General features: G+C 42.4%; 3 protein-coding genes across 4 annotated transcripts in view; all 3 read left to right on the top strand.

Annotated features, from left to right (window-relative positions):
* Positions 1 to 22,463, top strand: part of LOC309527337 (uncharacterized protein) — a gene marked incomplete at its 3' end in the record, with an annotated part of 46,550 nt that extends 24,087 nt beyond the window's left edge. Inside the window, exon 3 of one of the 2 annotated variants that reach the window (XM_082214109.1) lies at positions 21,639 to 22,463. Of the gene's footprint in view, positions 1 to 11,482; positions 12,308 to 21,638 lie in introns of those variants that run through there. The other variant, XM_082214110.1, reaches the window with a different exon arrangement.
* LOC309527307 (uncharacterized protein) lies at positions 5,424 to 10,454 on the top strand. The gene is made up of 2 exons (XM_082214046.1): positions 5,424 to 5,467; positions 7,778 to 10,454. Exons 1-2 carry the CDS (start codon positions 5,431 to 5,433, stop codon positions 9,814 to 9,816), a joined length of 2,076 nt encoding a protein of 691 aa, XP_082070172.1. The 5' UTR covers positions 5,424 to 5,430; the 3' UTR covers positions 9,817 to 10,454.
* On the top strand, positions 15,580 to 21,011 carry LOC309526213 (uncharacterized protein; the record flags this gene model as incomplete). The annotated part of the gene is made up of 3 exons (XM_082212127.1): positions 15,580 to 15,624; positions 17,933 to 18,577; positions 20,953 to 21,011. Exons 1-3 carry the CDS (start codon positions 15,588 to 15,590, stop codon positions 21,009 to 21,011), a joined length of 741 nt encoding a protein of 246 aa, XP_082068253.1. The 5' UTR covers positions 15,580 to 15,587.
* Positions 22,464 to 26,313: the final 3,850 nt, after the last annotated feature.

The raw sequence follows: 26,313 nt of genomic DNA, 5'->3' as shown, positions 1-26,313 counted from the left end.
GGTGCATAAATTCCTAATATCAAAAATTTTTCTCCTTGTGTTTGTATTTCAATTGCCAAAATTCTTCCTTGCTCATCTTTAAATAAAAATTTCGGTGACAGGTTCTCCTTTGCATAAATCACCACGCCTCTTTTCTTAACTTTGTCTGATGAAATAAATTCTTGGCCTAATATTTTGTTAACTAGCACTTTCCTATGGAGCCTGGTCACATGCGTTTCCTGCAGACAAATAATGTCCAATTGTTCTTTTTTCAATATGTGAAAGATTCTTCTTCTTTTTTCCGGAGAATTTCTGCCATTAATATTCTAACTAAAGAGCTGCAGAGACATCCTGGATCAATCTGTTAATCCTATAGTGATGTGTCTTCCTTTTCGTCTAAACCCTGAGGTGCTGGTGTTGGTACAGATGCAGGCAAAGGTGGTGGCCAAGATGCTGCTGCTCCCTTTTGAAGGTCCTCTTCGTAGTCTTTCAAAAACTTTTGTTGATCTTCTGCTGTTTTAATTTTAACTTTCTTTCCTTTAAAGTTAAAGGATAGTCCTTGGGGAAACTCCCACCTATAAGGAATTGAGTTGCCTCTTAACAGTCTTGCAAGTTCTGTATAAGTAGCTCTAAGGTCCAAAAGTTGTTTCGGTATGTCTCTGTAAATTTCTGCTCTTTTGCCTTGAATTTCCAGTGTTTTCCCAAAATGTAGGTCTAGTTTTTTGTCTCTTTCTTGTCTGGATCTCAAGATAATCAAACAATCTCTAGATCTGTTCTTCCCAACCACTCTTCCCAGTCTGAAAGCAGTAACAATTTTAAAGTCCTTGTCTTCTTCTATACCCCAGAACTTTGATAGTTCTGATGTCAGATAACCAATCAGGTCTCCTTGTTCAAGTTCTGGGATGGCTCTTAATCTAAGGTTATTTTCCCGATTCTTCAATTCCACCATAGACAGGTAGGCTTGCTGGTCGTTAATTTGCTTGCACAGTGGCCTTACCTCCCCTTTTATTGCCTCGGCCTTCTGATTTGCTTGTTCTGCCTTTTGATTAGCTTCCTCCGCCAATTTACGATTTTCTGCAGTTGTTGCTTGAAGATTCCCAATTGCTTGTGTATGTTGAGTGACGTGCTCAGTCAATTTATTGATAGTGGCTGTAACTTGATCAAATTTTTTCGACTGTTCATCAGCTTTTTTATTTAAAGCTGCCAGTTGTTCCAAAATTTGTTGAGAGACTGGGTCAAGTCCTCCTGAAGCCATATCCTCTGGGGCTGGCTGCTCAACTTGTCCTTCTTGCAGTCCTAAGACAATTGGGACAGATGATCTACGTGGCTGAGATGTCAAAGTTGTTTGTAACAGTTGTACAGATTGTTGTACAGCTTGTTTTGCTTTCGTTTTGGTCGCCCTTGTTTTCCCTGTGCCACTCATTCCACAGCTGTCTATGCGTCAAGGTCAAACTGTAAGCAGTCCCATGGGGAAAACAATCCAAAGCATAAACAACTAGGCAGAAGATAGCCAAAATAATATGCAGTTCCCAGAGACTTATTAATCCCAAATCCTCTAGGGGGAGCACCCCTGTAATTCAGAAAAAGAAAAGAGCTTTTTCCGCCATTAAAATCCAGCAGTCCAAAATAAATTACAAAGGCACCTTCAATGCCCCTTTAAGCGTGCAGAGCTTTTCCCAAGTTAAAACAAAGTTTCAGAGACGGTGCAAGTAACAGTCCTTATTTGTATCCACCAGTAACGCTCAAAAGTAGCACTTTCAGCATTGAATACAGTTTCCGCAATTTGACAGTTCTCTTATTTCCTGACAGTCCGCAGGTTTGGTTTCTTAAACCTTTGTAATCCACCAAGAGGAGGGAAATTTCCAGTCCATATCCAATCAATTAATACAAAACTGATCCTTTTAGCTTCTCAATAACAAACTCAAACATTGCACAATAAGCCAAACTTCTTTTGTAATCCCTTTCAAAGCGCTTCCCGCTTGTCAGAGTCTTTGCTTTGATCTTTAAGCATAGGCGGAAGACGGACTTCCTGTTTGCATCTCCCGTTTTCAGCCGAATTAATAAATTTAGTCCCAAAAATTTGTAATCCTTACTCACGAGTATGAAGTTTAGAATCTGATGTTCCAGGAAGAAAGGACAGCGCTCATCAGCAGCAGCCACGCGGCTTCGCTTCCGCAGAAAGAGCGATGAACTCACAGCACCGCTCCCCCTTCCACGTTCCGGAGCCCCTTACGGGGTTCCTTCTTCATTTCCAGGGTCGCTTCTGGTGCCCGCCGAGTCCCACGGCCACAGGCTCACTCTGCCTGTGGTTTTTCTTGATGGGTCTCCGCTCTGCCGCAGCGGACGACCCTTTTCCGTGGAGCCCCTCTTCACAGTGCGAAGAGGACCGCCATTGCCGTTTCGCGCCGCCTCCGGAAGCCCAAAGGAATTTCAGAAATAGACTGGAAAGAGAAGCTGCTGAATTGCAACTCATTACCAAACTTAAAACCATGGAGAGACCTGGTCTCAACAGAGACATTGGATTCTTATCTCATTATACATGACTAGCTATTTTTCACCTTCTCACCCCTTGCCTTTTCCTGTAAGACCTATTGCAGTTGTTAAGAGTCGTCAACAGGCTCATCTCAGCTATCTGCCAATCACCCATTCCCACCACCCTCCTGAGTAATACTCCTCCCCACCTTCTCACTATATAGAAGGATCTGGCAACTTCTGTTTCAGTGTATCTGAAGAAGTGTGCATGCACACGAAAGCTCATACCAAGAACTAACTTAGTTGGTCTTTAAGGTGCTACTGGAAGGATTTTTTTTATTTAAACAAGATGAATTTTAACAGGGAGAAATGTAAAGTATTGCACTTGGGCAAAAAAAATGAGAGGCACAAATACAAGATGGGTGACACCTGGCTTGAGAGCAGTACATGTGAAAAGGATCTAGGAGTCTTGGTTGACCACAAACTTGACATGAGCCAACAGTGTGACGCGGCAGCTAAAAAAGCCAATGCAATTCTGGGCTGCATCAATAGGAGTATAGCATCTAGATCAAGGGAAGTAATAGTGCCACTGTATTCTGCTCTGGTCAGACCTCACCTGGAGTACTGTGTCCAGTTCTGGGCACCACAATTCAAGAAGGACACTGACAAACTGGAACGTGTCCAGAGGAGGGCAACCAAAATGATCAAAGGCCTGGAAACGATGCCTTATGAGGAACGGCTAAGGGAGCTGGGCATGTTTAGCCTGGAGAAGAGGAGGTTAAGGGGTGATATGATAGCCATGTTCAAATATATAAAAGGATGTCACATAGAGGAGGGAGAAAGGTTGTTTTCTGCTGCTCCAGAGAAGCGGACACGGAGCAATGGATCCAAACTACAAGAAAGAAGATTCCACCTAAACATTAGGAAGAACTTCCTGACAGCAAGAGCTGTTCGACAGTGGAATTTGCTGCCAAGGAGTGTGGTGGAGTCTCCTACTTTGGAGGTCTTTAAGCAGAGGCTTGACAGCCATATGTCAGGAGTGCTCTGATGGTGTTTCCTGCTTGGCAGGGGGTTGCACTCGATGGCCCTTGTGGTCTCTTCCAACTCTATGATTCTATGATTCTATGATATGCCACCACAAGGAACGTTTCCTTGGCCTCAGAGAAATCTCCTCCTGCCCTCTGCAGTTCGTTCCTCTACCTGAAAAAGCAATGAGGACTAGGATCAAAAATAAAATTATAAGAGGGAAAACAATTTTGGGGGAGAGTTGAGACATTCTAGAAGACTTTGGGCAATTAGTGAAACGTTTTAGGGTATCTCCCCCTCGCTTTACCAGCTCCTGGGAAATATCTCAGGTGAGGATGTATTTTAATTGATTGTCTGATTTTATGTTAATGTGTTATACATTTGATGTTAGCCGCTCTGAGCCCGGCTTCGGCTGGGGAGGGCGAGATATAAATAAAACATTTATTATTATTATTATTATTATTATTATTATTATTATTATTATTATTATTATTTCAGTGAAACTGTCTCTCACCTGCTGCTCCTGAAGCTTTTTAATGTTTAATAGGTTATTGTATTTTAATATTCTGTTGGAAGCCGCCCAGAGTGGCTGGGGTATAAATTATTATTATTATTATTATTATTATTATTATTATTACTCGGGAGGAAGCTCCTTTCAGCCAGGCTCCTCTTTGTTTTTCTAGCTCTGTCTGCTTCCTCACCCGCCCTTTCCAAATGGGTGAAAGCAGCAAGGAGAGGGAGCCAAGCTGCTAGCCCCTCTGCCATGAGGGAAATTGGGATAAGGAGAGAGGGAGTACTGACAAGGGAGAGCAGTGAGGTCCACTGATGCCATCTAGCCTTCCCCCAACCACAAATTATACTATTATTATTATTATTATTATTATTATTATTATTATTATTATTATTAAATTATATACCGCTTGATTTTTATAAAAAAATATCTCAAAGCGCTTTACTGCATATTTAACATCAATAAAACAATCTAGAATCAAACATTTCTGAAGAATGTCAAATATAAAGTATACAGTCAAAGCAACATATTTAACAGGAAACTAAAATATTATCTTAAAATATTTCAAAAGAAAACATTACAAAGGAGGTCGACTACAGAATACATATTTAACACAAAGTTAACAAAACAAAAAGAACTTGAACATTTCAAAAGAAAACATTGCTAAGTGAAGCCAACTATAAAATGCACATTGAAAACAGCATAGTTTACAAGCCGGTTGAAATGTATAAAGATATCTCTAATTTATGCTGGAAATGTAAGGATAAGGAAGGAACTATTTTTTCATATGTGGTGGACGTGTAAAAAAGTAAAGGGCTTCTGGGAAATGATACACAATGAACTTTTAAAAATTCTTAAAATTACGTTTGTTAAAAAAAAAAAGAGGCTTTTTTACTAGGAGTAATAGGAGGAGAATTGCCAAGGAAGCAAGAGACTGTTTATTTATGCGACTACAGGGGCCAGAATGCTACTAGCCCAGATGGGGAAAGAAGGGAAGGTCCCAACGAAAGAAGAATGGATAACTAGATGACTGGCTAAGGAATATAATTATATGCAAGGAGAATAAAGGGGGGGGGATGGAAACCAGGGGGGCAAGGGGAAAAGCCATTTATTGCAAATTTGGATTGGATATCTATGTACCAAAAGGAAAAATGTTATTTTGAAAAATGAAAATAAAAAATATATATTTTTAAAAATAGTTTAGAAAACGTTTTGGGGCGCCCGTGCAGCTGATCCAGCGGGGCTTTCCGGAGGCGAGACCAGCGCCTCTCCTCGCTCTCTGCCCGGAGAAGCACAGAGGCTCCTGCCGCTCGGCTCCGAAACGGTTAAGAGCAGAGACGACAGAGCTGAGATTCCTAGAGGGGAGGGGGGGGAAAAGGCTGACGGGAGAATAGCAGCTTCCGCTTCCTGTCCCGCTTTTGGCGGGGTGGCAGATGCCGGTCATGGCGGCGGCTTTCCTTCCTCGCGGAGGCGCTAGAGGTGGGTCATATTATGATGTTTTATAAGGGGGGTTCAGCTGGAGGGAATGCGGAGAGGGAGTTTAAAAAAACCCCAGTAGGCAAACCGTTTCAATGTAAGTTTTTTTCTGCGTCTCCTTTTTCTAGTCATCAATTTGTCCAGATTTTCACATTTTTAAAGATCTCTTGAAAATTGGTCAGCATTTTGGTGCAGATTTCTCCTAATGGACACGCTTTTGCAAATGGTATTTCCCCAAATATTTACATTTACAATAATTAATGCATTCTGTATTTAATTCCGCTAAAATAATGCATTTATAGGGCTTTCCCCCTTTGTATGGGGGTAGGAAATCTTTTCCCAATGGATGGGCAGATCTTTCTCCTCCTCTCCTTCCTGCAGGCCAACTTGGGCAGGTGGGGGAGCTTCCTTGGGCTTGGGGTCAAGGCAAACCCTTAAGTATTGGGAAACCTTCTTCAGGGGCTCCCCCCTGGAACTTGTAATCATTTTTATCCGGCCTGATTTTAGTATAATTTATTAAAATTGTATACCTCCCTATACCCACAGGCCTTAGGGCAGTTCACAGGATAAAATCTCAATATAAAAACTCATAATCAAAACATAAACAAAATCAACCCAATAAGGCCCCCCCCCCCAACCACACACATTTTAAAACATTTGTGTTTAAATTAAATACAGCAGTTCTGGGCAAAAGAGGTTAAAAAAAAGGAGAAACAAGCAACTTCAAGTCCACATTAAAATTACAAGCGTGGCTAAGGCCTTACTTAGACAGGCCACTACTACTACTACTAATACCCCTGAGCACCCTCTCCCGCCAGTGTCTTGCCTCAGTAATGGACTGAATGAGAGCCAACAAATTGAAGCTCACTCCAGATAAGGCTGTTAGTGGATGGTTCCCTAGAGCAGATGGCTGGAAGGTCGTCTGCTCTTGATGGGGTTACACTTCCTCTGGAGGAGCAGGTTCGTAGCTTGGGGGTAATCCTGGATCTGTTGCTCGAGGCTCAGATGGCCTGGAGTGCCTTTCATCACCTTTGGCTGGTAGCCCAGCTACACCCCTATCTGGACAAGGATAGCCTAACTACTGTTGTCTATGTGCTGGTAACTTCAAGGTTAGATTACTGCAATGTGTTATATGTAGGGCTGCCTCTGAAGATAGTTTGGAAACTTCAGCTAGTGCAGAATTCAGCGGCCAGGTTGCTCACTGGAGTAAGACGGTTTGAGCATATTACCCCCCATCCTGGTCCGACTGCACTGGCTACCAGTTAGTTTCCGGGCTTAATTCAAGGTGCTGGTTTTGACCTATAAAGCCTTACATGGCTCAGGATCACAATACTTCAAGGGCTGCTTCTTTCCATATGAACCTAGCCTGATCCTGAGGTCCTCCTTCGTGGGCCTCCTCCTCAAGTGGTCTGGAGGGTGGCTGCGCGTCTGTGGAATGCTCTCCCCAGGGAAGTTCACCTGGCGCCTTCCTTATACTCCCCATGAATCAGAGCATGCCTTGGAAACTCACTTTCCTCTCAAAGCTTATTTTTTATGTCCATGGAGCTTTCATGGCATAATACTGGAGTGGGTTGCCAGTTTCTTCTCCAGGTGGATCACATTTAGTCTAAACTCTTGGCTGACCTGTCTGTCTGAGGTGGCCCTGCACGGCATAGGTCATAGCTGAGTTATTCAAGCCCCTTCGCTAACGACAAGGCAGTGATCCATGAAGGGGTGTACACCTTTAGGTGCCATGCAAACATGTTCCTTTTCAACCAGGTTTTTGCTTGATATGCTAGACATCCTATAGTCTTTTTCAAACGTGGCTCTTTTTTGGGGGGTGTTATTGGGTTGGGTTTTATTCTGATTATATATGATGTGATCTTTTCTGTGAACCATGCTGAGTCCTCCGGGTATAGGGCAGTATATAAACTCAATAAATAATAATCCCATATCAATAAATAATAATCCCATATTAATGCTTTCATTATTTGTACCCCACGGATCTGACTGGGTTGCCCCAGCCACTCTAGCTGGCTTCTAACAAATATAAAAGCATAACAAAACATTTAAAACTTCCCTCTACATGGCTGCCTCCAGTTGTCTTCTAAAAGTTATATAGTTGTTTGTTTCCTAGACATCTGACGGGATAGCTTTCCACAGGGTGGGCACCACTACCAAGAAGCCCCTCTACCTCATTCCCTGTAACTTCCCTTCTCACGGGGAGGGAACTGCCACAAGGCCCTTGGAACCTGGATCTCTGTGTCCTGACTGATTGATTGGTGTGAAGACGCTCCTTTAGCATTTCATCAGTTTGCCTTTTTATTCCATCAGGAGTTGTTGAAGGGATGCTGGCAGAAGGGGAACAATCAGAAATGTCACCAAAAGGATCCAAAGAACAAAGGAATCTGAGGGTTCAAGATGGAGGCAGCAGGCGAGAGGGGAGACAAAAGCAGAAGCCGGCGGGTGACTTTGGTATGTTTCAGGGTGTTGAAAATCAAATTCACAGAGAGGAGAAAAAGCATGAATGCAGCGTGTGTGGAAAGAGTTTTGGTCGTCGCTCAACTCTTACTAGACATCAAAGAGTACACACAGGGGAGAAACCGTATACATGTTTAGAGTGTGGAAAGAGCTTCATTCACAGTACTGCCCTTATCTTGCATCGAAGAACTCATACAGGAGAGAAACCATATATATGTTCCGAGTGTGGAAAGAGCTTCAGTGAACGTGGCCATCTTACTAGGCATCAAAGAACTCATACAGGGGAGAAACCATATATATGTTCCGAGTGTGGAAAGAGCTTCAGTGAACGTGGCAAGCTTACTAGGCATCAAAGAACTCATACAGGGGAGAAACCGTATAAATGCTTGGAGTGTGGAAAGAGCTACAGTCACTGTGGTGCCCTTACCGTGCATCAAAGATCTCATACAGGGGAAAAACCTTATACATGTTCTGAGTGTGGAAAGAGCTTCAGTCGATGTGGCCAGCTTACCTTGCATCAAAGATCTCATACAGGGGAGAAATCATATACGTGTTCAGAGTGTGGAAAGAGCTTCAGTCAATGTGGCCAACTTACCTTGCATCAAAGATCTCATACAGGGGAGAAACCATATACATGTTTAGAGTGTGGAAGGAGCTTCCGTCGTTGTGACCAGCTTACCTCGCATCAAAGAACTCATACAGGAGAGAAACCGTATACATGTTCAGAGTGTGGAAAGAGCTTCAGTCAGATTAGCAACCTTAAGTTGCATCGAAGAACTCATACAGGGGAGAAACCGTATAAATGCTTGGAGTGTGGAAAGAGCTACAGTCACTGTGGTGGCCTTACCTTGCATCAAAGATTTCATACAGGGGAAAAACCATATACATGTTCAGAGTGTGGAAGGAGCTTCAGTCAGAGTAGCGCACTTAAGTCGCATCAAAGAACTCATACAGGGGAGAAACCGCATACGTGTTCAGAGTGTGGAAAGAGTTTCAGTCACATTGGTGCCCTTACCTCACATCAAAGATCTCATACAGGGGAGAAACCGTATACATGTTTGGAGTGTGGAAGGAGCTTCAGTAAGAGTAGCACCCTTAAGTCACATCAAAGAACTCATACAGGGGAGAAACCGCATACGTGTTTGGAGTGTGGAATGAGCTTCGCTCGCAGCAATGCGCTTACTAGACATCAACAAACTCATCGAGGCAGCAAACCTTGTAAATGCTGGCAATGTGGCAAGAGCTTCAGTCGCATTGACTACCTTTCATCACATGAAAGAATTCATAGAGGGGAGAAACAATATGCATGTTTGGAGTGTGGAAAGAGCTTCAGTCGCATTGACTACCTTTCCTCGCATCAGAGATTGCACACAGGAGAGAAACCTTATAAATGTTTGGAGTGTGGGAAGAGCTTCAGTCGTGGTAGCCAACTCAGGTTGCATCAAAGAATTCATACAGGAGAGAAACCGTATACATGTTCAGAGTGTGGAAGGAGCTTCAGGTGCAGTAGCTCCCTTATGTTGCATCAACGAACTCATACAGGAGAGAAACCATATACATGTTTGGAGTGTGGAAGGAGCTTCAGTCGCAGTAGCTCCCTTAAGTCGCATCAAAGAACTCATACAGGAGAGAAACCGTATACATGTTCAGAGTGTGGAAAGAGCTTCAGTCACCATAGCGCCTTTAAGCCGCATCAAAGAACTCATACTGGAGAGAAACCGTATACATGTTCGGAGTGTGGAAGGAGCTTCAGTCACCATAGCGCCTTTAAGTTGCACCAAAGAACTCATACAGGAGAGAAACCGTATACATGTTCGGAATGTGGAAAAAGCTTCAGTCGTAGTAGCTCCCTTAAGTCACATCAAAGAACTCATACAGGGAGGAAATCTTAGAAATGTTTGGCGTATGGAAAGAACTTCAGTGACAGGGGCTCCCTTCCTAAACAATAAAGAACTCGTACAAGGGAAACATCTTAGAAAGGGTTGGCGTGTGGGAAGATCTTTAATCATATCAAATAACTCCTACAGAGAGTAAACCAATGATCGTGTTCTGGTCCCCCCAGGACAGCCATTATTGGATTGGAAGAACTTTCTGACAGTGAGAGCTGTTTTGACAATGGAACAGTCTCCCTCGGGAGGTGGCAGGCTCTCCTTCCTTGGAGGTTTTTAAGCAGAGGTTGGATGGGCTTCTGCTGTGGATGCTTTAGCCAAGATTACTTCATTGCTGGGGTTGGACTAGATGACCCTTGGGGTCCCTTATAACTACAGTTCTGTGATTTTATATATAGCAGAACCATCATCTGCTAGACAGCTGTTGTCACAAGCTTGGCAAATCCGGAGATATACTTGATCATCAGATAATGCTAATATTATTCACTTGGACTGTGCTGTTTGAATCCATGTACAATTCTAGGTGCCTATTCTATAGTTTTGCTTTTCATATCCTAATTTTCATCTGCTGTTATATGTAGCGTTTCCAAAGCAAGGAAGGATTGGACTCTGATTAATAAAATACACACGAGGCTTGACCAGCAAGACTCTGGGAGGGGTGCGTATAATAATTCTCCCCCCCCCCTTGGCCCAGGTTGTTTTATTCACAAAAGAACTTTTTACACAGTGTTCGTAAGAACCTATCAGATTTCCTCTGAGCATTTCAAAAAACCCCACGTGGGATAAAGTCAGATCAGTAAAGGAAGGAAGGAAGGGTAGTATTCACCATCTCTTTGTGAACTCTCTTCCTGAACTCTCTTCCTGGCCATAAGATCTATCTAAAGATTAACAAACTACATCAAAGTAACCTATTAACTTTATGACCTAGGGTGACTGGTGCAGCAACTGGTCTGTGTCCTAGAATGCTTATACGTGCTTGTCAGACATAGAGAAATGGGCTGTAGAGAAAAATGGCGTGGATGTAGAGGCTTGTGGGATTTGATCAGAAATTATTGTCAATGAATCAAACCCAGTCAACGCAGTGCTTTCATCGCGGACACAATGGCTTGATGCATATTTTATCATTCCTCATAGTAATCCCGTCTGATCAGTACAGTTATAGCTGCTATCTCTGTTTCTTATACATCATAAAATGCAACAAAAAAAATCTTTACAAAAATAAAATCTTTATGAATTTTTTTTAAAACCCTCATGAGTCCCACCTACACTGGAAAAAAATAATGGGATCTGTTCACATCCCTCATGGTTAGCTTACTGCAATGCAGCATACAAAGAGATATCGTAGAAGGTTGGGCCACAGGCTGTAGCTGGTGCAGAACGCAATAGCCAGGGGGCTTGTGTGAGCAAGGTAAAAAAGGTAAAGGATACCTGGACAGTTAAGTCCAGTCAAAGGCAGCTATGGGGTTGCAGCGCTCATCTTGCTTTCAGGCCGAGGGAGCTGGCGTTTGTCCACAGACAGCTTTCGGGGTCATGTGGCCAGCAGGAATAAACCGCTTCTGGCACAATAGAACACCGTGACAGAAACCAGAACTCACGAAAACACCGTTTGCCTTCCTGCCACAGTGGTACCTATTTACCTAATTGCACTGGCGTGCTTTCGAACTGCTAGGTTGCCAGGAGCTGAGGCAGAGCAGCAGGAGCTCACTCTGTCGCACACATTCGAACCGCCAACCTTGCCATCAGCAAGCCTAAGAGGCTCAGTGGTTTAGACCACAGTACCATCCACCTCAGGCTTGTGGGAGGAAACTACTGCCAGCATAGAACAGCCTGCTAGTGGGATTTGCAGTTGCTACCAATCCGCTACTGGGCTGAGTTCAAGGAGTTTGTACTCACATGCAAGTCCCTGTTCTGCTCAGTCCCAGATATACAGCAGAGATTCTCCTGCAAGTTCCAAAGATCTCCAAAGCACGCACCCAGAATGGGGCTTTTAGTGTCACTGTTTGTGTTCTGTGGAATGGCATCCCTTGGGGGGCAGGAATTGGGACCTTTTCCAGCTGGATAAATAGATTTTAATAATGGGCGTCCACTTGTTACGGTTTTAGTCTTATTTTTATTTGTTGCCTTTGTGTATATAACTGCTTTTTAAAACATTTTTTATATAGATTGCCTTGAGACGGTGGTTTAGAAGGCAATCAATTATTTTGTAAAAATATTTTTAAAATACTTTTCACATTTATGCATTTCACTAATTTTACAATCATTTTGACATTTCAAGGTTTGACTTCCTTCCTCCTCTTTCTGCGGTTCCTTAAATTTATCTTTAATATCTTCTGCATATCCAAATTAACTTAATTTGCTCATTTATCCATCTTCTTTAAATATATACCGGTATGAAACTGCAGGTTATTAGAATAATCCTACCAATGTTTTTATCTGTTTACAATTTATCTGTAAATATTCAATAAACCATTTCCATTCTTTTATTTTTAAAAAATGTTATTTTGATTCCTTATTCTTCTGGTAAGTTTCACCATAGAAGGCAATCATATTTAAGGAAATCAATAAATCATTGTTACAAATAATGTGATAATAATTTTTACTTTTTCTACTGGCATCTGACCAGGGTTAATCCTCCTGTGGAATTTTGTTCAATGGGAAAACGGTAGATAAACAGAAGCAGAGCTATAGAAAGAGATATCCAGAAGATATACACAAAAAGATAAATCTCACTGGACCAAAAGAATAAGACTTGTGATGCTGACACACAGTCGTTAAACCCGTTGAGTATTCCCAATTAAGTTACTTCCATTTCTGAAAATATATTATCATCAAGCAGAGTAAAAGGGAACCTTACCGAGAGAGGACACGATCCTGCAAATCTCCTTCATTATTCGGCTGTGCAGGGCTCTCTGGTCAGGACCCAGCAGAGCCCATTCCTCTTCAGTGAAACTGAGGCCTGAGAGGGAGGGGGGGGCGAAATGCTTCCTTGCAAATATCAAAATAGACCGGCCTACAAGCAAAATCCCAAAGCCTTGTTAAGGGGAGGGGAATGGGCATTACCCTCAGGATTAATATACATTGGTACCTTGGTTCTCAAACTTAACCCATTCCGGAGGTCTGTTCCCAAACCAAAGCATTCCAAAACCAAGGCGCACTTTCCCATAGAAAGTAATGCAAAATGGATTAATCCGTCCCAGACTTCTGAAAACAACCCCTAAAACAGCAATTAAACATCAATTGATCCATAAAATGAAAGCAATAAACAATGTACTGCAACCACACAATCATTCAATCAGTAGCTGAACTGGGTTCCACACAGTCACAAAAACAAAACAAAAGGAGCCGCAAAAACAATAATGCAAAATAAATAGGAAAAACAGACAGACCTCAGCGTGTCACTCAAAACGCAAGTGTGGCAACACTCAAAACGAAGCATGTTCAGCTTCCGGAAAAAGTTAGCAAACCGGAACACTTACTTCCGGGTTTGCGGTGTTTGGGTTCCAAGTTGTTTTAGTACCAAGGTGTTTGACAACCAAGGTACCACTGTAAACACATTTTACAAGGACAGGAAGACACACCATGGGCAGAATAATTGCCACACACAGGAAGAAGAAGGATACAGTCTGAGTGCTTCACTTGTAATTTTACAAATCATTTGCCTTATGAGGAACGGCTAAGGGAGCTGGGCATGTTTAGCCTGGAGAAGAGGAGGTTAAGGGGTGATATGATAGCCATGTTCAAATATAGAAAAGGATGTCACATAGAGGAGGGAGAAAGGTTGTTTTCTGCTGCTCCAGAGAAGCGGACACGGAGCAATGGATCCAAACTACAAGAAAGAAGATTCCACCTAAACATTAGGAAGAACTTCCTGACAGTAAGAGCTGTTCGACAGTGGAATTTGCTGCCAAGGAGTGTGGTGGAGTCTCCTACTTTGGAGGTCTTTAAGCAGAGGCTTGACAGCCATATGTCAGGAGTGCTCTGATGGTGTTTCCTGCTTGGCAGGGGGTTGCACTCGATGGCCCTTGTGGTCTCTTCCAACTCTATGATTCTATGATTCTATGATATGCCACCACAAGGAACGTTTCCTTGGCCTCAGAGAAATCTCCTCCTGCCCTCTGCAGTTCGTTCCTCTACCTGAAAAAGCAATGAGGACTAGGATCAAAAATAAAATTATAAGAGGGAAAACAATTTGGGGGGAGAGTTGAGACATTCTAGAAGACTTTGGGCAATTAGTGAAACGTTTTAGGGTATCTCCCCCTCACTTTACCAGCTCCTGGGAAATATCTCAGGTGAGGATGTATTTTAATTGATTGTCTGATTTTATGTTAATGTGTTATACATTTGATGTTAGCCGCTCTGAGCCCGGCTTCGGCTGGGGAGGGCGGGATATAAATAAAACATTTATTATTATTATTATTATTATTATTATTATTATTATTATTATTATTTCAGTGAAACTGTCTCTCACCTGCTGCTCCTGAAGCTTTTTAATGTTTAATAGGTTATTGTATTTTAATATTCTGTTGGAAGCCGCCCAAATGGGTGAAAGCAGGAAGGAGAGGGAGCCAAGCTGCTAGCCCCTCTGCCATGAGGGAAATTGGGATAAGGAGAGAGGGAGTACTGACAAGGGAGAGCAGTGAGGTCCACTGATGCCATCTAGCCTTCCCCCAACCACAAATTATAATATTATTATTATTATTATTATTATTATTATTATTATTATTATTAATTTCTATACCGCTTGATTTTAATAAAAAAATATCTCAAAGCGGTTTACTGCATATTTAACATCAATAAAACAATCTAGACTCAAACATTTCTGAAGAATGTCAAATATAAAGTATACAGTCAAAGCAACATATTTAACAGGAAACTAAAATATTATCTTAAAATATTTCAAAAGAAAACATTACAAAGGAGGTCGACTACAGAATACATATTTAACACAAAGTTAACAAAACAAAAAGAACTTGAACATTTCAAAAGAAAACATTGCTAAGTGAAGCCAACTATAAAATGCACATTGAAAACAGCATAGTTTACAAGCCGGTTGAAATGTATAAAGATATCTCTAATTTATGCTGGAAATGTAAGGATAAGGAAGGAACTATTTTTTCATATGTGGTGGACGTGTAAAAAAGTAAAGGGCTTCTGGGAAATGATACACAATGAACTTTTAAAAATTCTTAAAATTACGTTTGTTAAAAAAAGAGAGGCTTTTTTACTAGGAGTAATAGGAGGAGAATTGCCAAGGAAGCAAGAGACTGTTTATTTATGCGACTACAGCAGCCAGAATGCTACTAGCCCAGATGTGGAAAGAAGGGAAGGTCCCAAGGAAAGAAGAATGGATGACTAGATGACTGGCTAAGGAATATAATTATATGCAAGGAGTATAAAGGGGGGGGGATGGAAACCAGGGGGGCAAGGGGAAAAGCCATTTATTGCAAATTTGGATTGGATATCTATGTACCAAAAGGAAAAATGTTATTTTGAAAAATGAAAATAAAAAATATATATTTTTAAAAATAGTTTAGAAAACGTTTTGGGGCTCCCGTGCAGCTGATCCAGCGGGGCTTTCCGGAGGCGAGACCAGCGCCTCTCCTCGCTCTTTGCCCAGAGAAGCACAGAGGCTTCTGCCGCTCGGCTCCGAAACGGTTAAGAGCAGAGACGACAGAGCTGAGATTCCTAGAGGGGAGGGGGGGGGAAAAAGGCTGACGGGAGAATAGCAGCTTCCGCTTCCTGTCCCGCTTTTGGCGGGGTGGCAGATGCCGGTCATGGCGGCGGCTTTCCTTCCTCGCGGAGGCGCTGGAGGTGGGTCATATTATGATGTTTTATAAGGGGGGTTCAGCTGGAGGGAATGCGGAGAGGGAGTTTAAAAAAACCCCAGTAGGCAAACCGTTTCAATGTAAGTTTTTTTCTGCGTCTCCTTTTTCTAGTCATCAATTTGTCCAGATTTTCACATTTTTAAAGATCTCTTGAAAATTGGTCAGCATTTTGGTGCAGATCTCGCCTAATGCTCACGCTTTTGCAAAGGGTATTTCCCCAAATATTTACATTTCCCATAATTAATGCATTCTGTATTTAATTCCGCTAAAATAATGCATTTATAGGGCTTTCCCCCTTTGTATGGGGGTAGGAAATCTTTTCCCAATGGATGGGCAGATCTTTCTCCTCCTCTCCTTCCTGCAGGCCAACTTGGGCAGGTGGGGGAGCTTCCTTGGGCTTGGGGTCAAGGCAAACCCTTAAGTATTGGGAAACCTTCTTCAGGGGCTCCCCCCTGGAACTTGTAATCATTTTTATCCGGCCTGATTTTAGTATAATTTATTAAAATTGTATACCTCCCTATACCCACAGGCCTTAGGGCAGTTCACAGGATAAAATCTCAATATAAAAACTCATAATCAAAACATAAACAAAATCAACCCAATAACGCCCCCCCCAAACCACACACATTTTAAAACATTTGTGTTTAAATTAAATACAGCAGTTCTGGGCAAAAGAGGTTAAAAAAAAGGAGAAACAAGCAACTTCAAGTCCACATTAAAATTACAAGCGTGGCTAAGGCCTTACTTAGACAGGCCACTACTACTACTACTAATACCCCTGAGCACCCTCTCCCGCCAGTGTCTTGCCTCAGTAATGGACTGAATGAGAGCCAACAAATTGAAGCTCACTCCAGATAAGGCTGTTAGTGGATGGTTCCCTAGAGCAGATGGCTGGAAGGTCGTCTGCTCTTGATGGGGTTACACTTCCTCTGGAGGAGCAGGTTCGTAGCTTGGGGGTAATCCTGGATCTGTTGCTCGAGGCTCAGATGGCCTGGAGTGCCTTTCATCACCTTTGGCTGGTAGCCCAGCTACACCCCTATCTGGACAAGGATAGCCTAACTACTGTTGTCTATGTGCTGGTAACTTCAAGGTTAGATTACTGCAATGTGTTATATGTAGGGCTGCCTCTGAAGATAGTTTGGAAACTTCAGCTAGTGCAGAATTCAGCGGCCAGGTTGCTCACTGGAGTAAGACGGTTTGAGCATATTACCCCCCATCCTGGTCCGACTGCACTGGCTACCAGTTAGTTTCCGGGCTTAATTCAAGGTGCTGGTTTTGACCAATAAAGCCTTACATGGCTCAGGATCACAATACTTCAAGGGCTGCTTCTTTCCATATGAACCTAGCCTGATCCTGAGGTCCTCCTTCGTGGGCCTCCTCCTCAAGTGGTCTGGAGGGTGGCTGCGCGTCTGTGGAATGCTCTCCCCAGGGAAGTTCACCTGGCGCCTTCCTTATACTCCCCATGAATCAGAGCATGCCTTGGAAACTCACTTTCCTCTCAAAGCTTATTTTTTATGTCCATGGAGCTTTCATGGCATAATACTGGAGTGGGTTGCCAGTTTCTTCTCCAGGTGGATCACATTTAGTCTAAACTCTTGGCTGACCTGTCTGTCTGAGGTGGCCCTGCACGGCATAGGTCATAGCTGAGTTATTCAAGCCCCTTCGCTAACGACAAGGCAGTGATCCATGAAGGGGTGTACACCTTTAGGTGCCATGCAAACATGTTCCTTTTCAACCAGGTTTTTGCTTGATATGCTAGACATCCTATAGTCTTTTTCAAACGTGGCTCTTTTTTGGGGGGTGTTATTGGGTTGGGTTTTATTCTGATTATATATGATGTGATCTTTTCTGTGAACCATGCTGAGTCCTCCGGGTATAGGGCAGTATATAAACTCAATAAATAATAATCCCATATCAATAAATAATAATCCCATATTAATGCTTTCATTATTTGTACCCCACGGATCTGACTGGGTTGCCCCAGCCACTCTAGCTGGCTTCTAACAAATATAAAAGCATAACAAAACATTTAAAACTTCCCTCTACATGGCTGCCTCCAGTTGTCTTCTAAAAGTTATATAGTTGTTTGTTTCCTAGACATCTGACGGGATAGCTTTCCACAGGGTGGGCACCACTACCAAGAAGCCCCTCTACCTCGTTCCCTGTAACTTCCCTTCTCACAGTGAAGGAACTGCCACAAGGCCCTTGGAACCTGGATCTCTGTGTCCTGACTGATTGATTGGTGTGAAGACGCTCCTTTAGCATTTCATCAGTTTGCCTTTTTATTCCATCAGGAGTTGTTGAAGGGATGCTGGCAGAAGGGGAACAATCAGAAATGTCACCAAAAGGATCCAAAGAACAAAGGAATCTGAGGGTTCAAGATGGAGGCAGCAGGCGAGAGGGGAGACAAAAGCAGAAGCCGGCGGGTGACTTTGGTATGTTTCAGGGTGTTGAAAATCAAATTCACAGAGAGGAGAAAAAGCATGAATGCAGCGTGTGTGGAAAGAGTTTTGGTCGTCGCTCAACTCTTACTAGACATCAAAGAGTACACACAGGGGAGAAACCGTATACATGTTTAGAGTGTGGAAAGAGCTTCATTCACAGTACTGCCCTTATCTTGCATCGAAGAACTCATACAGGAGAGAAACCATATATATGTTCCGAGTGTGGAAAGAGCTTCAGTGAACGTGGCCATCTTACTAGGCATCAAAGAACTCATACAGGGGAGAAACCATATATATGTTCCGAGTGTGGAAAGAGCTTCAGTGAACGTGGCAAGCTTACTAGGCATCAAAGAACTCATACAGGGGAGAAACCGTATAAATGCTTGGAGTGTGGAAAGAGCTACAGTCACTGTGGTGCCCTTACCGTGCATCAAAGATCTCATACAGGGGAAAAACCTTATACATGTTCTGAGTGTGGAAAGAGTTTCAGTCGATGTGGCCAGCTTACCTTGCATCAAAGATCTCATACAGGGGAGAAATCATATACGTGTTCAGAGTGTGGAAAGAGCTTCAGTCAATGTGGCCAACTTACCTTGCATCAAAGATCTCATACAGGGGAGAAACCATATACATGTTTAGAGTGTGGAAGGAGCTTCCGTCGTTGTGACCAGCTTACCTCGCATCAAAGAACTCATACAGGAGAGAAACCGTATACATGTTCAGAGTGTGGAAAGAGCTTCAGTCAGATTAGCAACCTTAAGTTGCATCGAAGAACTCATACAGGGGAGAAACCGTATAAATGCTTGGAGTGTGGAAAGAGCTACAGTCACTGTGGTGGCCTTACCTTGCATCAAAGATTTCATACAGGGGAAAAACCATATACATGTTCAGAGTGTGGAAGGAGCTTCAGTCAGAGTAGCGCACTTAAGTCGCATCAAAGAACTCATACAGGGGAGAAACCGCATACGTGTTCAGAGTGTGGAAAGAGTTTCAGTCACATTGGTGCCCTTACCTCACATCAAAGATCTCATACAGGGGAGAAACCGTATACATGTTTGGAGTGTGGAAGGAGCTTCAGTAAGAGTAGCACCCTTAAGTCACATCAAAGAACTCATACAGGGGAGAAACCGCATACGTGTTTGGAGTGTGGAATGAGCTTCGCTCGCAGCAATGCGCTTACTAGACATCAACAAACTCATCGAGGCAGCAAACCTTGTAAATGCTGGCAATGTGGCAAGAGCTTCAGTCGCATTGACTACCTTTCATCACATGAAAGAATTCATAGAGGGGAGAAACAATATGCATGTTTGGAGTGTGGAAAGAGCTTCAGTCGCATTGACTACCTTTCCTCGCATCAGAGATTGCACACAGGAGAGAAACCTTATAAATGTTTGGAGTGTGGGAAGAGCTTCAGTCGTGGTAGCCAACTCAGGTTGCATCAAAGAATTCATACAGGAGAGAAACCGTATACATGTTCAGAGTGTGGAAGGAGCTTCAGGTGCAGTAGCTCCCTTATGTTGCATCAACGAACTCATACAGGAGAGAAACCATATACATGTTTGGAGTGTGGAAGGAGCTTCAGTCGCAGTAGCTCCCTTAAGTCGCATCAAAGAACTCATACAGGAGAGAAACCGTATACATGTTCAGAGTGTGGAAAGAGCTTCAGTCACCATAGCGCCTTTAAGCCGCATCAAAGAACTCATACTGGAGAGAAACCGTATACATGTTCGGAGTGTGGAAGGAGCTTCAGTCACCATAGCGCCTTTAAGTTGCACCAAAGAACTCATACAGGAGAGAAACCGTATACATGTTCGGAATGTGGAAAAAGCTTCAGTCGTAGTAGCTCCCTTAAGTCACATCAAAGAACTCATACAGGGAGGAAATCTTAGAAATGTTTGGCGTATGGAAAGAACTTCAGTGACAGGGGCTCCCTTCCTAAACAATAAAGAACTCGTACAAGGGAAACATCTTAGAAAGGGTTGGCGTGTGGGAAGATCTTTAATCATATCAAATAACTCCTACAGAGAGTAAACCAATGATCGTGTTCTGGTCCCCCCAGGACAGCCATTATTGGATTGGAAGAACTTTCTGACAGTGAGAGCTGTTTTGACAATGGAACAGTCTCCCTCGGGAGGTGGCAGGCTCTCCTTCCTTGGAGGTTTTTAAGCAGAGGTTGGATGGGCTTCTGCTGTGGATGCTTTAGCCAAGATTACTTCATTGCTGGGGTTGGACTAGATGACCCTTGGGGTCCCTTATAACTACAGTTCTGTGATTTTATATATAGCAGAACCATCATCTGCTAGACAGCTGTTGTCACAAGCTTGGCAAATCCGGAGATATACTTGATCATCAGATAATGCTAATATTATTCACTTGGACTGTGCTGTTTGAATCCATGTACAATTCTAGGTGCCTATTCTATAGTTTTGCTTTTCATATCCTAATTTTCATCTGCTGTTATATGTAGCGTTTCCAAAGCAAGGAAGGATTGGACTCTGATTAATAAAATACACACGAGGCTTGACCAGCAAGACTCTGGGAGGGGTGCGTATAATAATTCTCCCCCCCCCCCTTGGCCCAGGTTGTTTTATTCACAAAAGAACTTTTTACACAGTGTTCGTAAGAACCTATCAGATTTCCTCTGAGCATTTCAAAAAACCCCACGTGGGATAAAGTCAGATCAGTAAAGGAAGGAAGGAAGGGTAGTATTCACCATCTCTTTGTGAACTCTCTTCCTGAACTCTCTTCCTGGCCATAAGATCTATCTAAAGATTAACAAACTACATCAAAGTAACCTATTAACTTTATGACCTAGGGTGACTGGTGCAGCAACTGGTCTGTGTCCTAGAATGCTTATACGTGCTTGTCAGACATAGAGAAATGGGCTGTAGAGAAAAATGGCGTGGATGTAGAGGCTTGTGGGATTTGATCAGAAATTATTGTCAATGAATCAAACCCAGTCAACGCAGTGCTTTCATCGCGGACACAATGGCTTGATGCATATTTTATCATTCCTCATAGTAATCCCGTCTGATCAGTACAGTTATAGCTGCTATCTCTGTTTCTTATACATCATAAAATGCAACAAAAAAAATCTTTACAAAAATAAAATCTTTATGAATTTTTTTTAAAACCCTCATGAGTCCCACCTACACTGGAAAAAAATAATGGGATCTGTTCACATCCCTCATGGTTAGCTTACTGCAATGCAGCATACAAAGAGATATCGTAGAAGGTTGGGCCACAGGCTGTAGCTGGTGCAGAACGCAATAGCCAGGGGGCTTGTGTGAGCAAGGTAAAAAAGGTAAAGGATACCTGGACAGTTAAGTCCAGTCAAAGGCAGCTATGGGGTTGCAGCGCTCATCTTGCTTTCAGGCTGAGGGAGCTGGCGTTTGTCCACAGACAGCTTTCGGGGTCATGTGGCCAGCAGGAATAAACCGCTTCTGGCACAATAGAACACCGTGACAGAAACCAGAACTCACGAAAACACCGTTTGCCTTCCTGCCACAGTGGTACCTATTTACCTAATTGCACTGGCGTGCTTTCGAACTGCTAGGTTGCCAGGAGCTGGGGCAGAGCAGCAGGAGCTCACTCTGTCGCACACATTCGAACCGCCAACCTTGCCATCAGCAAGCCTAAGAGGCTCAGTGGTTTAGACCACAGTACCATCCACCTCAGGCTTGTGGGAGGAAACTACTGCCAGCATAGAACAGCCTGCTAGTGGGATTTGCAGTTGCTACCAATCCGCTACTGGGCTGAGTTCAAGGAGTTTGTACTCACATGCAAGTCCCTGTTCTGCTCAGTCCCAGATATACAGCAGAGATTCTCCTGCAAGTTCCAAAGATCTCCAAAGCACGCACCCAGAATGGGGCTTTTAGTGTCACTGTTTGTGTTCTGTGGAATGGCATCCCTTGGGGGGCAGGAATTGGGACCTTTTCCAGCTGGATAAATAGATTTTAATAATGGGCGTCCACTTGTTAAGGTTTTAGTCTTATTTTTATTTGTTGCCTTTGTGTATATAACTGCTTTTTAAAACATTTTTTATATAGATTGCCTTGAGACGGTGGTTTAGAAGGCAATCAATTATTTTGTAAAAATATTTTTAAAATACTTTTCACATTTATGCATTTCACTAATTTTACAATCATTTTGACATTTCAAGGTTTGACTTCCTTCCTCCTCTTTCTGCGGTTCCTTAAATTTATCTTTAATATCTTCTGCATATCCAAATTAACTTAATTTGCTCATTTATCCATCTTCTTTAAATATATACCGGTATGAAACTGCAGGTTATTAGAATAATCCTACCAATGTTTTTATCTGTTTACAATTTATCTGTAAATATTCAATAAACCATTTCCATTCTTTTATTTTTAAAAAATGTTATTTTGATTCCTTATTCTTCTGGTAAGTTTCACCATAGAAGGCAATCATATTTAAGGAAATCAATAAATCATTGTTACAAATAATGTGATAATAATTTTTACTTTTTCTACTGGCATCTGACCAGGGTTAATCCTCCTGTGGAATTTTGTTCAATGGGAAAACGGTAGATAAACAGAAGCAGAGCTATAGAAAGAGATATCCAGAAGATATACACAAAAAGATAAATCTCACTGGACCAAAAGAATAAGACTTGTGATGCTGACACACAGTCGTTAAACCCGTTGAGTATTCCCAATTAAGTTACTTCCATTTCTGAAAATATATTATCATCAAGCAGAGTAAAAGGGAACCTTACCGAGAGAGGACACGATCCTGCAAATCTCCTTCATTATTCGGCTGTGCAGGGCTCTCTGGTCAGGACCCAGCAGAGCCCATTCCTCTTCAGTGAAACTGAGGCCTGAGAGGGAGGGGGGGGCGAAATGCTTCCTTGCAAATATCAAAATAGACCGGCCTACAAGCAAAATCCCAAAGCCTTGTTAAGGGGAGGGGAATGGGCATTACCCTCAGGATTAATATACATTGGTACCTTGGTTCTCAAACTTAACCCATTCCGGAGGTCTGTTCCCAAACCAAAGCATTCCAAAACCAAGGCGCACTTTCCCATAGAAAGTAATGCAAAATGGATTAATCCGTCCCAGACTTCTGAAAACAACCCCTAAAACAGCAATTAAACATCAATTGATCCATAAAATGAAAGCAATAAACAATGTACTGCAACCACACAATCATTCAATCAGTAGCTGAACTGGGTTCCACACAGTCACAAAAACAAAACAAAAGGAGCCGCAAAAACAATAATGCAAAATAAATAGGAAAAACAGACAGACCTCAGCGTGTCACTCAAAACGCAAGTGTGGCAACACTCAAAACGAAGCATGTTGAGCTTCCGGAAAAAGTTAGCAAACCGGAACACTTACTTCCGGGTTTGCGGTGTTTGGGTTCCAAGTTGTTTTAGTACCAAGGTGTTTGACAACCAAGGTACCACTGTAAACACATTTTACAAGGACAGGAAGACACACCATGGGCAGAATAATTGCCACACACAGGAAGAAGAAGGATACAGTCTGAGTGCTTCACTTGTAATTTTACAAATCATTTGCCTTATGAGGAACGGCTAAGGGAGCTGGGCATGTTTAGCCTGGAGAAGAGGAGGTTAAGGGGTGATATGATAGCCATGTTCAAATATAGAAAAGGATGTCACATAGAGGAGGGAGAAAGGTTGTTTTCTGCTGCTCCAGAGAAGCGGACACGGAGCAATGGATCCAAACTACAAGAAAGAAGATTCCACCTAAACATTAGGAAGAACTTCCTGACAGTAAGAGCTGTTCGACAGTGGAATTTGCTGCCAAGGAGTGTGGTGGAGTCTCCTACTTTGGAGGTCTTTAAGCAGAGGCTTGACAGCCATATGTCAGGAGTGCTCTGATGGTGTTTCCTGCTTGGCAGGGGGTTGCACTCGATGGCCCTTGTGGTCTCTTCCAACTCTATGATTCTATGATTCTATGATATGCCACCACAAGGAACGTTTCCTTGGCCTCAGAGAAATCTCCTCCTGCCCTCTGCAGTTCGTTCCTCTACCTGAAAAAGCAATGAGGACTAGGATCAAAAATAAAATTATAAGAGGGAAAACAATTTGGGGGGAGAGTTGAGACATTCTAGAAGACTTTGGGCAATTAGTGAAACGTTTTAGGGTATCTCCCCCTCACTTTACCAGCTCCTGGGAAATATCTCAGGTGAGGATGTATTTTAATTGATTGTCTGATTTTATGTTAATGTGTTATACATTTGATGTTAGCCGCTCTGAGCCCGGCTTCGGCTGGGGAGGGCGGGATATAAATAAAACATTTATTATTATTATTATTATTATTATTATTATTATTATTATTATTATTTCAGTGAAACTGTCTCTCACCTGCTGCTCCTGAAGCTTTTTAATGTTTAATAGGTTATTGTATTTTAATATTCTGTTGGAAGCCGCCCAAATGGGTGAAAGCAGGAAGGAGAGGGAGCCAAGCTGCTAGCCCCTCTGCCATGAGGGAAATTGGGATAAGGAGAGAGGGAGTACTGACAAGGGAGAGCAGTGAGGTCCACTGATGCCATCTAGCCTTCCCCCAACCACAAATTATACTATTATTATTATTATTATTATTATTATTATTATTATTATTATTATTAATTTCTATACCGCTTGATTTTAATAAAAAAATATCTCAAAGCGGTTTACTGCATATTTAACATCAATAAAACAATCTAGACTCAAACATTTCTGAAGAATGTCAAATATAAAGTATACAGTCAAAGCAACATATTTAACAGGAAACTAAAATATTATCTTAAAATATTTCAAAAGAAAACATTACAAAGGAGGTCGACTACAGAATACATATTTAACACAAAGTTAACAAAACAAAAAGAACTTGAACATTTCAAAAGAAAACATTGCTAAGTGAAGCCAACTATAAAATGCACATTGAAAACAGCATAGTTTACAAGCCGGTTGAAATGTATAAAGATATCTCTAATTTATGCTGGAAATGTAAGGATAAGGAAGGAACTATTTTTTCATATGTGGTGGACGTGTAAAAAAGTAAAGGGCTTCTGGGAAATGATACACAATGAACTTTTAAAAATTCTTAAAATTACGTTTGTTAAAAAAAAAGAGGCTTTTTTACTAGGAGTAATAGGAGGAGAATTGCCAAGGAAGCAAGAGACTGTTTATTTATGCGACTACAGCAGCCAGAATGCTACTAGCCCAGATGTGGAAAGAAGGGAAGGTCCCAAGGAAAGAAGAATGGATGACTAGATGACTGGCTAAGGAATATAATTATATGCAAGGAGTATAAAGGGGGGGGGGATGGAAACCAGGGGGGCAAGGGGAAAAGCCATTTATTGCAAATTTGGATTGGATATCTATGTACCAAAAGGAAAAATGTTATTTTGAAAAATGAAAATAAAAAATATATATTTTTAAAAATAGTTTAGAAAACGTTTTGGGGCTCCCGTGCAGCTGATCCAGCGGGGCTTTCCGGAGGCGAGACCAGCGCCTCTCCTCGCTCTTTGCCCAGAGAAGCACAGAGGCTTCTGCCGCTCGGCTCCGAAACGGTTAAGAGCAGAGACGACAGAGCTGAGATTCCTAGAGGGGAGGGGGGGGGGAAAGGCTGACGGGAGAATAGCAGCTTCCGCTTCCTGTCCCGCTTTTGGCGGGGTGGCAGATGCCGGTCATGGCGGCGGCTTTCCTTCCTCGCGGAGGCGCTGGAGGTGGGTCATATTATGATGTTTTATAAGGGGGGTTCAGCTGGAGGGAATGCGGAGAGGGAGTTTAAAAAAACCCCAGTAGGCAAACCGTTTCAATGTAAGTTTTTTTCTGCGTCTCCTTTTTCTAGTCATCAATTTGTCCAGATTTTCACATTTTTAAAGATCTCTTGAAAATTGGTCAGCATTTTGGTGCAGATCTCGCCTAATGCTCACGCTTTTGCAAAGGGTATTTCCCCAAATATTTACATTTCCCATAATTAATGCATTCTGTATTTAATTCCGCTAAAATAATGCATTTATAGGGCTTTCCCCCTTTGTATGGGGGTAGGAAATCTTTTCCCAATGGATGGGCAGATCTTTCTCCTCCTCTCCTTCCTGCAGGCTCAACTTGGGCAGGTGGGGGAGCTTTCCTTGGGCTTGGGGTCAAGGCAAACCCTTAAGTATTGGGAAACCTTCTTCAGGGGCTCCCCCCTGGAACTTGTAATCATTTTTATCCGGCCTGATTTTAGTATAATTTATTAAAATTGTATACC

This window comes from Podarcis vaucheri (genome assembly GCF_965113315.1).
Source record: "Podarcis vaucheri genome assembly, chromosome: 2".
Taxonomy (NCBI): domain Eukaryota; kingdom Metazoa; phylum Chordata; class Lepidosauria; order Squamata; family Lacertidae; genus Podarcis; species Podarcis vaucheri.
The sequence above is the reverse complement of the archived record's forward strand: the minus strand, read 5'-3'. Positions and strand labels throughout refer to the sequence as shown.